Source organism: Anastrepha ludens, chromosome 6, assembly GCF_028408465.1.
Source record: "Anastrepha ludens isolate Willacy chromosome 6, idAnaLude1.1, whole genome shotgun sequence".
Taxonomy (NCBI): Eukaryota; Metazoa; Arthropoda; class Insecta; order Diptera; family Tephritidae; genus Anastrepha; species Anastrepha ludens.
This window is the reverse complement of record NC_071502.1, coordinates 112,701,908-112,715,474: the sequence shown is the minus strand read 5'-3', so window position 1 is coordinate 112,715,474 and position 13,567 is coordinate 112,701,908. Positions and strand designations below refer to the sequence as shown.

The following is a 13,567-nucleotide window of genomic DNA, read 5'->3' as shown; positions in this document are numbered from 1 at the left end:
TGTTATAACCGGAAGAGATATTAAAAGTTTTAATATATTTTTTTTGTGGTTTTAAGTTTTGATTTGTAAATATTCCAGAATTATAAATATTATTTTCTTTTCACAGTACACGCCCTGTGTAGCGCATTTTGATTTCTCGTATTTTTTTTTTTTTTAATAGTACTGTTATAATCTAACTGAATATGTGAGCAGTATATTATTTTGGTACTATTTGTGAAGGATCTTAGTAAAGACTAGGGATGCACCAGCGTTCATAAAAACATCAAACATAACATTTTAGTCAAGACTAAAACATCTTGAAAAACATCGATGTAGAAAATATCCGTTTTTATGAACGATATACCGCTGTTGTTTCGAAAAATTTAATTTATTTTATTAATTATTGGTAGTTTTCATTTTTGGTTGAATAATACAATAATTACAACAGATACCAGATCCGGGTGCCCACCCGAAGGTTTTAAAAATTTTTTTTTTTTCCAAATTATGTAAAACCAAATAATATGTAATTTAAAAGTAAATTACTATATTTACCTTCACTACTTTTCGTCGGCTATTGCACACTATGCTAATTCTATACTATCCTATAAAAATTATATTTTTTGCAATATATTTTTTTTTCTTAATATATGGGTTTTCCAAACAGAAGAGTTATTTTGATATGCAAAGAAAAATTCTATTTTTTAATATAAATGATCGGATGTTTATTTCAGTATAAAGAGAGAGGTATTCCGTTAATAGTGGCAAATATCATCAGGCAAATGACCACCACGACTACCCTTTCACGGCAATATCCTTTTCATGAAATTTTTCGTAACCGAATTGCAAAGTGGCTGCCCTATGTCCTCGATAGCCTCAAGGTCTTGAATCGACCCTGGGCTGTTGGTGTGTTGGCGTAGACCTTCTCTTTCACGTGGCCCCAAAGAAAAGAAGGTCACAAGGTGTTAAATCACAAGATCTCGGTGGCCAATTGTGATCACTTCTTCGAGATATAACACGGTCTGGAAACTTTTCCCGTAAAAGATCAGTGGTTTTGTTGCTTGTGTGGCACGTAGCGCCGTCTTGTTGAAAATAAACGTTGCCCAGATCAATACCATCCAATTCCGGTCATAAAAAATCGTTAATCATCTCTCGATAGCGCAATCCATTCATCAATAACACCTGTTATTGGAAAAACCTTTATAATCTATTTTTCTTGCACCTTACAAGAAGTAAACGAATTTTTCTTAAGCACACTGTCGGTATTTGTATGAGTGGATTTGAAAATGTAGCAAATATTTTGAGAGCGAAAGTTGGATTGTGCACCGTAAGCTTAAGTTGTGTAGGTAAACTCCAATTTCTTTTAATTAATTTGGCTACACTTTTGCAAATACGTTCCACAGCCCAGAGGTTGGCAACCTTTTGAGTTGGAAGATCGAAACTTACAATTTAAAAAATTTCAAAATTTTTAAAGAGCCACACAATTTTTCCTAGCCCACAATAATAGTACTCGCAAGTTTTTCTGTTAAAAAAAAAAAAATAAATAAAAAATAATAAAAGAATAATAAAAAATAAAAATAAATAAAAAGATAATAAAATAATAATAAAAAATATCCATTTGTTCTTAAGAAAAAAGATGTATCTAGTTATTCTTAAGAAAAAATGTTATTTATTCATTCAATTCAAATTCAATTAAAAAAATTAAATTTATTTATTCATTCAAAAAATTAAATAATATATATATGGCATTATTGATAATTATTTATTAAGTAAACAATTAAAAGAATTTAACATTTATTTAATAGGACTATGAATAAGTTCGTTACGGTTTTACAACAGATGGCGTAACTTGATTATTATTCCATCGATCCACATTTCCAAACATTCATTGGAGAGCTACTGTCGTAAGGCACAAACGTCAGTATAAGTTTTTTATTTGAAGCGTAAACAACAATATTTTTACCACACTTGAAAATGTCGAATTTCGTGCCAAATAATGTGTTTTTGCGGGGAATTCTTCTTCATTATTTTAATATGAAGAAAAAAGCAGCCGAAAGTCATCGTATCTTGGTGGAAGTTTATGGTGAGCATGCTCTATCTGAGCGAACGTGCCAGAAGTGGTTTGCACGCTTTAAAAGTGGTGATTTTGGCTTGGAAGACGAAGAACGCGAGGGTGCGCCGCCAAAGTTCATGGATACCGAATTGGAGGAATTGCTCGATCAAGATCCGGCTCAAACGCAAGAAGAGGTTGCAAAAACTTTGGGAGTTGATCAATCAACCATTTCCAAACGTTTAAAAGCCATGGGAATGATCCGAAAGGTAGGCCATTGGGTGCCGTATGAATTGAAGCCAAGAGACGTTGAACGCCGTTTTATGGCATGCGAACAACTGCTTCAACGGCACAAAAGAAAGGGTTTTTTGCATCGAATTGTGACTGGCGATGAAAAGTGGGTCCATTACGACAATCCAAAACGTCGGGCAACGTATGGATACCCTGGCCATGCTTCAACATCGACGTCGGCGCAGAATATTCATGGCCTGAAGGTTATGCTGTGTATCTGGTGGGACCAGCTGGGTGTTGTGTATTATGAGCTACTGAAACCGAATGAAACGATTACGGGGGATGTCTACCGACGACAATTGATGCGTTTGAGCCGAGCACTGCGAGAAAAACGGCCGCAATACGCCGATAGACACGACAAAGTTATTTTGCAACATGACAATGCTCGGCCACATGTTGCACAAGTGGTCAAAACATACTTAGAAACGCTCAAATGGGATGTCCTACCCCACCCGCCGTATAGTCCAGACCTTGCGCCATCCGATTACTATCTCTTCCGATCGATGCAACATGGCCTGGCTGACCAGCACTTCCGTAATTACGATGAAGTCAAAAAATGGATCGATTCGTGGATTGCGGCAAAACCGACCGAATTTTTCACAAAGGGAATCCGTGAATTGCCAGAAAGATGGGAAAAAGTAGTAGTAAGCGATGGACAATATTTTGAATATTAAATTTGTAACCATTTTACGTCAATAAAGTTTCAAATTTCGAAAAAAAACCGCACGAACTTATTCATAGTCCTAACTTGTGCTTCAATAACGACCATTTGAGCAAACAAATTCAATGGGAGCGTTGGCTTTGCAAGGTTTTAGAGAGTTTGGATAAATTTGGCTCATAATTTGTTGTTTTGAGTTTCAAATATGACTCTAAATTTTCATTTGTTTGTTAATTTGAATGAACGTTTGCTCGCACGAATATGTCGCTTCGAAGATAGTCGCACTCCAAATGGCAACTACTTCACCTCACCGAAATGCATCAATTTACGGCATTTCTTTCAAAGCTGCGCACTTTTGTTGCGTTGCGTACATATGTACATACATTTCTGGAACTCCAAATGTTGTTGTTGTTGTAGTAGCAATACTAAGCAGCTCTGCAACTCCTCCAACTTGTTTTTCAATTCTGCGAATTTTCATTCCACAAAGCTTTAGTTTTTAAATCGTTCAATTGCATTTCTAGTGACCCAGTAACAATTCCAAACGGCTGAATGTGGGTTCCGCTACTATTTGTGTTACGAGGATTTACTATGAATGCTAGAGTGGTTTTGAATTGCTGTTGTTGTTGTAGCAGCATATACATTCCCCATACTTACATACGGGAATTGCTGCTGGAGTGACAGTCCTTGGCCGGATATAAGTCCGGGTCGTTTCGGTAAAGTAGAACCGACTGTCGTGGAAACGGTTTTGAATTGCTCAAATCTGTCAGCGAATTCATCTTTAATATTTTTAACAGCTGTGCTGGAGGAAACATGTCAAATGTTGGTTATTACTTTTTTATTTATGATATTGCTTTAGTAATTGAAAATGAAGTAATTTACCGCTCTGAATATCTTTTGTAAAAAGAATTAATTTTTCTTCAAAACAAACTAAATTTTCTACCAAACAACACAGGCTGGGTTTCCCTTACCTTGCAGTTGCAGATTCAACTCATTTATACAGTTAGAAGGCCGAAAAAAGCAAATTTTGCAGAATTTTTTCCGAGAACACTTTTAAACTTATTTATCTTTTAGCTGTATTTTGAAACTTAGTATTAGAAAAAATATTTATTTGGAAAGGAACTACAGCTGATCTCCGGGAGGTCCTCTCAAAAACGACGTTTTGCGGTGACCACTATGTCTCTGAACTGGATCCTCTGAAATTAAAAACCAAACAGATTTCGTTAAAGTAATGTTCAATCTAGGAATAACCAATCGAAGGAATAAGCAAAATAATTTTTTTTGACAAAATGGCGTTTTCTCAAAAAAAAAAACAAAATCGATTTTCGACCAAAATTTTGGCTTTAAATTGTTTATAAAAAAGTATTTATCGGTGAGAAAAAATCTTCGATTAAATACTAAAAAATATATTTAAGAAGCTCGTGTTAAAATTTGAGACTAATCGGTTTAACCGTTTTCGAGTAATGTTGTTCACCGACTTTGAAAACACCATTTTGAGAAAAACTCGTGTAAAGTTTGAAGAGCCCTTTACAAGCACTCTGAAACGCCTTTTCAATTTTTCGAAAATATTCACCGGAACGATATTAAATTTTCTGTTTGTATTCTTAAATATATGTACATTAAGAAAAAAATAATAATAATAATAAAAAATCGAAATGTGATATCCACCATAAAGTAAAAAATAAATAAAGCGTGTAAAAGTGGTTGAGATATGAAATCGGTTGTTAATCGATTTAGTAAGATTTTTTAATATTTTTTTTTTTTAAATTCATACCCACAAGTGGCTCGCGCGCCACAGTTTGCCGACCCCTGCACTAGCCCCTGGCAACATGGTCAACTGAATATTGTCCTATAATCCACATTGGTGACTATTTGTGTGGAAACAAAAGCGGTAAATGTTTGGTGGTTGTTTGGTTTGGAGATCGCACACATTCGACATTTTGCACAAGGTAAATAAATAACTTAAAGAGAAGAATTAAATGTTTACAGTTTTCAATATTAAATTATTTCTTTGAATAAAGTAATTATTTTATAATCACTGCAATATGGCGTCCTGTCACATAATGGTACCGATCAGTACGCGTGGAGTTGGATTTACCGTTCGCTTTCTTATTGCTGCCATGAAAAGCGAGCTAAGCGATGTCTGCGATTTCTATAAGCTGACCAACGCGCTGTATCGCGTCACGTTATTGAGAATTCATCTGAAAATAAATAACTCCCTACAATATGTGAATGGAATCGTACCTGGCTTCGAACCTCCAATATTCATAGATAGCGATTCCCTAAATGAACTCGATAAGCTGGATGTAGACTTCATCGCAATACATAGATTATTATCGGTCGTTGGTTTTACGCGTTATTTCAAAGATACTTTTATACCACGATTTCCATGCTTGATACACAACAGCTGTTGCGATCCAATTAATGTTAATTTCCATAATTTACATGATACTGTCAATTTGCTTGCCGATCCGCGCACTGACGAGCGAACGCGTTACATCTTTTGGAAATATAATCCGATTCCTGGTGCAAAATGGGGTTCTAGAAGAAAATACGGTGCATTTACTAAATATAAATGCGCTGCTGAGGAGGAACAATTCGAACCGAGTGTTTGTCTTTTAAATCCCTACGATATTATGCCACAGGATTATGGTCCAAATCATTTACGAGAAGACGTTCAAATAATTTTGTATTGTATTCTTCGTATCGCCGGTTGTTCTACTAAGTATACTTTGAGAAATACCAACGCAGACATGGGTGTACTAGGTACCGTTTCCCAGCTTGTATCGAGTAGAGTAGCATCGATACGTTGCCCAACATACACCGATGTTGGTTTAAAAAATATCACAGGTGAAATTTATGAGATTTGGTCGCCGAGGTGGATGAAGGCGCGGCAAAGCTCATTGGGAGTTTATTGTTTGTTTGGGGAGATTTCACTTGCAATTCGTGATACACGTTGTTTGGCAATACGTTATAGGGAAATCGCCACCCAACATTACTATTACGATTACTTTTCGGTGCAGTTTGTAGCAATAACCCAATCGCCATACTCGAGATAAAATTGTGAAATTGATATTCCATTTTTTTTTGTTTTGGTTTTTTGTCTTGAACTCTTAAAAGTACTGCTGTTAAAATCTAAAGCGTTTCTAATAATATTTTTGTTGAAATAAATTATTTATCTAAATAATAATAAAAATAATAATAATAGTAATAATATTATTAATAACTTTAATAACAAAATGTGTATTAAGTTGAGTGAGGCGAAAAAAAGCAAGCAGGCGAAGTTTCCGCAAGTTCCAAATTGAGAAATTTCAACACTCAGTTTTAATTTGAAATTGTAGCTGCTGCTTACACGGCCATATAAATTTCAACGATAAATCTGGAATAATTTTTGGCTTGTTCGCCAAGACCAATGACTTCAAAATAGCGACACAATAATCAGTTGAGATCGCGCCAAATCACATCATCTTGGAGACAATTCCACGTTAAAAGGGCTTTGTGAACATTTTATTACTGCGCACTGTATTTGGAAATAGAGAAAAAAGAGCTGTGAGCATTTCTTCAGCAAGTTAAGCTGGATGTTTTACAAAATATATTTAGCAAATTAGCCGCCGTACCCGAATGGGTTGGTGCGTGACTACACACAATTCGGTGAAACACCAAAATGAAGAAAAAGTATTTTCTAATAGCGGTCGCCCCTCGGCAGGCAATGGAAAACCTCCGAGTGTATTTCTGTCATGAAAAAGCTTCTCATAAAAAAAAGAAAACAAAAAAAGTATCTGCCGTTCGGAGTCGGCTTGACTTAATTGATATTAGCTTTCGTTGACAAAAAATCAATTCAATAGTAATAAATGTTTAGTTAAGTACGCACGAGAGTCGTTTGAAAAGTCCGTGTGAAAATAAAAAGTACTTAAATGTTAGGAGTAAACTTTTTTTTATTATTTTTCGACAAGCCTAGAAGAACTTGCGCACTTCGCCCAACGCTAGTGTTTCACTAGGCAGGGCTAGTTTACTGCGCGGCAGCCCTTGGTCGGGAAAAACCCAAGTCATTCCGGTAACGTAGCACCGCCTGCCAAAGGAATGTCCAACGCTCTTCTAGTTTGTTGATTACTTTCGAAATGATAGGATATGTACAAGTCTGTTTCTGCAATCACCTCCTCGTACGAATAAAATCTTTTTCACGCCAGCTATTTCTTTAAATTGGGGCACCAGTAGTTTTTTTTTTTTTTTTTTTTGTCGGGACAACTAGCAAGTGCAGCTCTCAGACATTAATTGAGTCCATTGTACTACACTTGGATTCCTTTTTAATTTTCTTAAAATCTACCCGATCTCCGAAGAAATCTGAGTAGATCTTGTGGTGCCAAGGAGCCAAGATGGTCGCTTCTTAACACATCAGTGCCAAAGACCTCAAACCTGATTCGGGCGAAGGCGGGGCAGACACACAGGAAGTGGTCCGCCGTCTCATCCTCCTCTTCACAAGCTGGGCAGAGTACACTGTCTGAGATGCCCAACCTTTCCATGTGCTTTGCCCACAGAAAGTGACCCGTCATCAGTCCAACCAGCCGTCTGCACTCCCCTCTGCTTAATGACAGAAGGGTTTGCGACAGTCGATAGGACATGACAGGTAACATCAGTTTTGTCCATCTGCAGCCTCTCTCAGCCTGCCAAGCTCGCTTGTGGGTAGTAGTTACCCATTTGCTAACCGTGGCCGTGATGGCCGCAGAGGGGAGTGGCAAAGCGGGCTCTGGGCCAAAGAAGTTGGCTTCAGAGTCCATCTTAGCTAAGGAGTCAGAGGTCTCGTTACCCGCGATACCCACGTGTCCCGGGACCCATGTTAGCATCAGGCTATTATGTCTACCGACATAGTTCAGCCTGGATTTACAGGACTTCACTACCCCTGATGTGGTTTGAGGGCTGTCTAAGCGCTGCTTGGCTGTCGCTGCAGACACATATAGATCTGCCTCTCCATCGTTTTTCCACAACAAAGTTCATCGCTTCTTGAACTGCATACACCTCCGCTTGAAACACAGATGCATGCATTCCAAGAGCAAAGTGCAGTTTTGTCCCGCTGGATTTCACGTAGACCCCAGAGCCGGAGCCATGCTCGGTCCTGGAGCCATCCGTAAAAATGCGAAAACAGTGTTTGCCGGGCTCATTTTCTGAGTCTCCCCACAACTGAGCCTCTGGTAGCACTACACTATATCTCTTTTCAAGTACGACTCTTGATGGCATTGAGTCAAGGGGCATGGAGAGAATCGTTCGATCGATGTCCATGCCTTCTCTGTGTTCCAATGCCGGACAAGGGCCGTACCAGTTCCCACTGTATTTCAGTCTGCAGATGGTCTTCAGGGCCTCTCCTCGGATGAAAGCATCAAGTGGTGGTAAACCAATCAGAGCATCTAGTGCCGGGCCTGAAGTAGTCGGAAAAGCTCCGGTGCAACAGATGGCCACAGTGCGTTGTAGTCTCGATAAGGTCCTCCTGACTCCCACTAGGGATAGTCTACTCATCCAGACCACTGATGCATAGGTGATAATGGGTCTTATCATAACCGTATAGATCCATAGGACCTTGCTAGGAGAGAGACCCCACGTTTTCCCAAAGACACCTTTGCACTGCCAGAAAGCTGTCAGCGCTTTGGATGCCTTTGTCTCAACGTATGATTTCCATAGGAGCTTACTATCGAGGATTACTCCAAGATATTTAATTTTCTTGAATAGCTGGATTGTGACTCCTTTTAGCTTTGGCAGAACGAGTCCGTCAAGCTTCCTCCTTCTGGTAAAGAGGACAATACCAGTCTTGGCGGGATTTGCCGACAGCCCGTTCCCACAGCACCAAGTGTCAATCCGATCCAGAGTTTTCTGCACTTTCCTGTAGATGTTCATAAGCGAAGAGCCTGTTACCAAACAAGCAACATCGTCCGCATATGCTTGTGCGTAGACCCCCGAATCGTTTAAGGTGGTGAGTAGAGGATCGATTACCATGCACCAGAGTAATGGAGACAGCACACCGCCTTGGGGGCAGCCTCTGTTAACCCCAGATGACACCAGCAGATCTTCCTCTATCAAAAGTGGCATTATCAAACGCCCCCTCTATGTCTAAAAAGATACCCATAGCGTAGTCCCTCCTGTCGATGGCCAGCTCTACCCTAGCAACAAGGTTTTGCAGTGCCGACTCGCAGGATTTTCCACTCTGATAGGCATGCTGAAATAGAGACAGAGGGTGAGCCTTCAGCGACTTCTGACGTATGCGCAGTTCCACCAGTCGTTCGAGACTTTTCAGCATGAAAGAGGTCATGCTGATGGGTCTAAAGCTTTTGGGGCTGGTGTAGTCGTCTTTTCCAACCTTTGGGATGAACGCGACCCTCACCATCCTCCAAGAGCGTGGTATGTAAGCCAGTGCCAGGCATGCCGAGAAGATTTTCTTCAGGGCTGCTTTCACGAACTCCAGTAGTGGTCCGAGCGATCCGAGGAAGTCAAGTCTGTAAAATAGGGTGGATGTAAAACGAGTTGGAAGCCTATTTCCATTCATTTGACGACCACAACTGCAGAGGCGGCAAAAAGATTCCCCATACATACATGGAGTGCTGTTTCGGTAGCGTAGAACCGACTGTCGGGGAAACTAAGGAAGGAAAATCACTCGAATTGCTCGATTCAAACGAATGCCAAACACAAAGCCTAAGATCGATCTGGTTGAAACTTGGTGTGTGTTCTGCAAGAGATGCTACTAACTAAGCCTACTCTTAGCGCACGCCAGTAGTGCCATCTCTCTGACTTTCTACGGATCTTCAAACGACCCTCGTATAACTTTACAGTCTGGGTTAAATTCAATTAGACAAATTTTTGGTTTTTTTTTCTTAATATTTCATACTTTTAAATTTTTTAAAGGAACTTTCGAAAATTCCTCCAAATAGTTTATTTACTTATGTTGTTGTTGTAGTAGTTTACCAAAAATTTTGAATAATTTTCGGAAATTAAGTAACACAGGCCGACATAGTTTTGTTTTGTTTTTATCAGAGGCAATCTTCCGATGAGTTTTTGTGCCTGGACCACTATTTTGTTTTCCGAAAGTGGGTTAGGGAGAAAAGGGGGTAGAAGTCCATGGAAACTTATTGCTGGATGTTTTTTACCCCTGCTTTTCTCATAAATTAGACCTCCTGTACATCAATTGCCAATTTTTTTTTCCTACTTCATCAAGGCGCAACACCGAAAATATGACCTGACCTTAGCTCAGGTTTTTAATTTTTCCGTCCGCCATCCAGAATCTGCCAATTCGAGTTTTGAAAAATCAACTTCGGATTTGTAAACGGTGGCTCCAAAGGCCTTCGAGCAGTAATCTTTATGCGCTAAGCTCATGAGATTTTGCAATTCGATCTTAACCAGTTTCTTGAAATTTTTTCACCAACCCTTGAATTGTCGACGCATTCGGGCGATTATTTCCACAAAAAACAGGAATTTTGAGCTATGTTCTTCTTAAAGATGAATAATTTTCATAATCATTTTTAATAAAATTTAACGCGCCATGGCATTGGACTGGAACCCGCATGGCAGCAGAGGTCGCGGTCGACCAAAAAACACTCCAAAACACCTCTCCAAAAGTCGATGCTGCGCGAACTAGCAGAAGCCGACATCTCATGGGACGGTGCAAAAATAACAGCAGAGAACCGTGTACGATGAAAAAGTCTTGTCGAGGCCCTATGCTCCCGAGAGGAGTGAACAAGGAAAAAAAAGCAAAAAACATCTCTCTACTTGACAATTGACAAAGATGACATAAAAAAGGTAGCGTCTATAAATTATTCACTACTGAATTCTAGGCACCACTTTTGAAAGAACCTTTGCAATAAATTTTCAGGCTTTAATTTGAGTATAGGTTGAGGTTAGGTTTGTGCAAAAAGTAGGCTTAAAACAACCAAAAATACGCTGAAACTCTGTGTAAGCTTCGATAAATTTTTTTCGGACGACGTTGAGTATATATATTAAATTTTAAAATTGAAAATTTAACCCAAAGACGATTAGAGGGTTGAGTGAAAATTGCAGAAGTTACCGTTAATGAGACAAATGCTGGAACTCGCAAAAATGTAATGAAAAATTGGTTGCCAAAATGGGCTGCTGTATGCTGTCAGCCGTGAAGTCATTTGCATGAAATTAAGTTTCTATGCCAATAAAAAAATAAACAAAAGAATATTTGTTTAGATAAGTATGCAGAAATGGCCACAAGCTCTTCTTTTATGCTGCGTTTAAAACTGCATAGCTAAAAAACGATATTACTGGGTTCATAGCCGCAGATTGGCCGTCTGGAAGTCCAGATCTGAATTCATTGAACTAAAGTTTATGATCAGAATTGGAGAACTGGTCCTGTTGAAGACCTCACAGAAATTTGTAGAGTCTCAAACAATTTTTGATACGAGCAGCGACGTCAATATCCATGGAAACCGTGCGTGCTGCAATATCTGAATGGCCTAATGGCTTGAAAGCTTGTGAAAAAGCAAATGGTGGCCATTTCGAATGAAAATTGAACATTTTTTTTATTATTTTTACATGATTAAATAAAGCTAACTGCATTACAAAAAGAATTCTAATTTCATTTCTAGAAGAAGAATTTGAGAATTTTTTTTGGTCGTAGAAATAGCGTTTGAAGCCTAAAATATTATTTTGCATCAGTTAAGAATTCTATAGAGTTTTTTGTCTTATTTACCTGTTGATTTCATATCTATTTCCAGCTTTTCATTAACAATGAATGGCACAAAAGCAAAAGTGGCAAAACATTCGGTTCCATTAATCCTGCCACCGAAAAACAGGTTGCTGAAATCCAATGCGCTGGCAAGGAGGATGTCGACATTGCTGTACAGGCCGCACGCACCGCTTTCAAGTTTGTTAAACCTCTTACATTCACATACATTTATCAAATGTTAAAATAAATTTTGTTTATCGCTCACAGAGTTGGTTCACCATGGCGCCGCATGGACGCCTCCGAACGTGGTGTGCATATCAATCGCTTGGCGGATCTGCTCGAACGTGATCGCGTCTACTTGGCGGTAAGTTTTCGTTTTCTTCCTTTTTTTGTTTTTGTTTTTGTAATAGCTGCACACCCTTGATAACACTTGCATCTTTTATAGAGTTTGGAAACATTGGACAATGGCAAACCCTATGCAGTCGCTTACAATGTGGACGTACCTACGGCTGTGAAGAATCTACGCTATTTTGCCGGTTGGGCGGATAAGAATCATGGCAAGACCGTTCCCATGGATGGTGACTACTTCGCTTACACTCGCCACGAACCGGTTGGTGTGTGCGCCCAAATCATCCCATGGAATTTCCCAATTTTGATGATGGCCTGGAAGTTGGGTCCAGCTCTGGCTACTGGTAACACCATTGTACTGAAACCAGCCGAACAAACCAGCTTGACCGCTCTTTACATTGCGGAATTGGTCAAGGAAGCTGGCTTCCCAGAAGGTGTGGTCAATGTGTTGCCCGGTTTCGGCGAAGCTGGCGCAGCTTTGGCCAATCATTACGACGTTGACAAAGTCGCCTTCACCGGTTCCACTGAAGTGGGCAAACTGATCCAGCAAGCTTCCGGTCATACTAACTTGAAGCGTGTCACTTTGGAATTGGGCGGCAAAAGTCCTAACATTGTTTTGGCTGATACCGATTTGGATTATGCCGTCGAATCTGCTCACTTTGGCCTCTTCTTCAATATGGGACAAACTTGTTGCGCTGGCTCTCGTACATTTGTCGAAGAAAAAATCTATGATGAATTTGTGGAGCGTAGTGCTGAGCGCGCCAAGAAGCGCACACTTGGCAATCCCTTCGAATTGCATGTGGAACAAGGACCACAAGTCGATCAGGAACAGCTGCATCGCATTCTTGGCATGATCGAGGAGGGTAAAAAGCAAGGCGCCAAACTGGTGGCAGGCGGCAATCGCCCTGACCACTTACCTGGCTATTTCGTCGAACCCACTGTATTCGCCGATGTGCACGATCATATGACGATTGCGCGCGAAGAAATCTTCGGTCCCGTGCAACAACTCATCCGCTTCAAGAGCTTGGATGAGGTAATCGAGCGTGCCAACAATTCTGACTATGGCTTGGCGGCGGCTGTCTTCACTCGTGACCTCGACAAGGCCAACTACGTTGTGCAAGGTCTGCGTGCCGGCACCGTCTGGGTGAATACGTACAACGCATTCGGCGCACAAATGCCTTTCGGTGGCTACAAGATGTCCGGCCACGGTCGCGAGAATGGCGAATATGCGCTGCAGAACTACACAGAAGTGAAGAGCGTGATTATGAAGATTACACAGAAGAACTCGTAAATGGCTGGAGTTGAAAATGATTGTGAATTTCACCATGACTACTACTACTGATATCTGCTTGTGGTCTGTTCCATTTTTGTAATGATAACGGAACAATGAGCCTTTTTGTTTATCAGCGCACAATTTTCCTACATTGTCATACAACTATATACATAAAGTAATTTGTTTACATATATATTTTAATTGTAACTTTAGTTATTACATACATACGCATATGTGAGTTTCGTAGAGTGAAATAAAATCAAACTCGCTACGTATTGTAGCTTAGCGAATAGTTTTCCAAACACA

General features: G+C 39.7%; 1 protein-coding gene across 2 annotated transcripts in view; it reads left to right on the top strand.

Annotated features, from left to right (window-relative positions):
* The window catches only part of LOC128868331 (aldehyde dehydrogenase, mitochondrial), a 21,433-nt gene extending 7,866 nt beyond the window's left edge, over positions 1–13,567 (top strand). Inside the window, exons 1-4 of one of the 2 annotated variants that reach the window (XM_054110301.1) lie at positions 4,831–4,921; positions 11,690–11,838; positions 11,908–12,004; positions 12,086–13,567. In XM_054110301.1, the coding sequence (XP_053966276.1) occupies positions 4,868–4,921; positions 11,690–11,838; positions 11,908–12,004; positions 12,086–13,279 (1,494 nt within the window). In that variant the 5' untranslated portion in view covers positions 4,831–4,867 and the 3' untranslated portion in view covers positions 13,280–13,567. Of the gene's footprint in view, positions 1–4,830; positions 4,922–11,689; positions 11,839–11,907; positions 12,005–12,085 lie in introns of those variants that run through there. The other variant, XM_054110300.1, reaches the window with a different exon arrangement.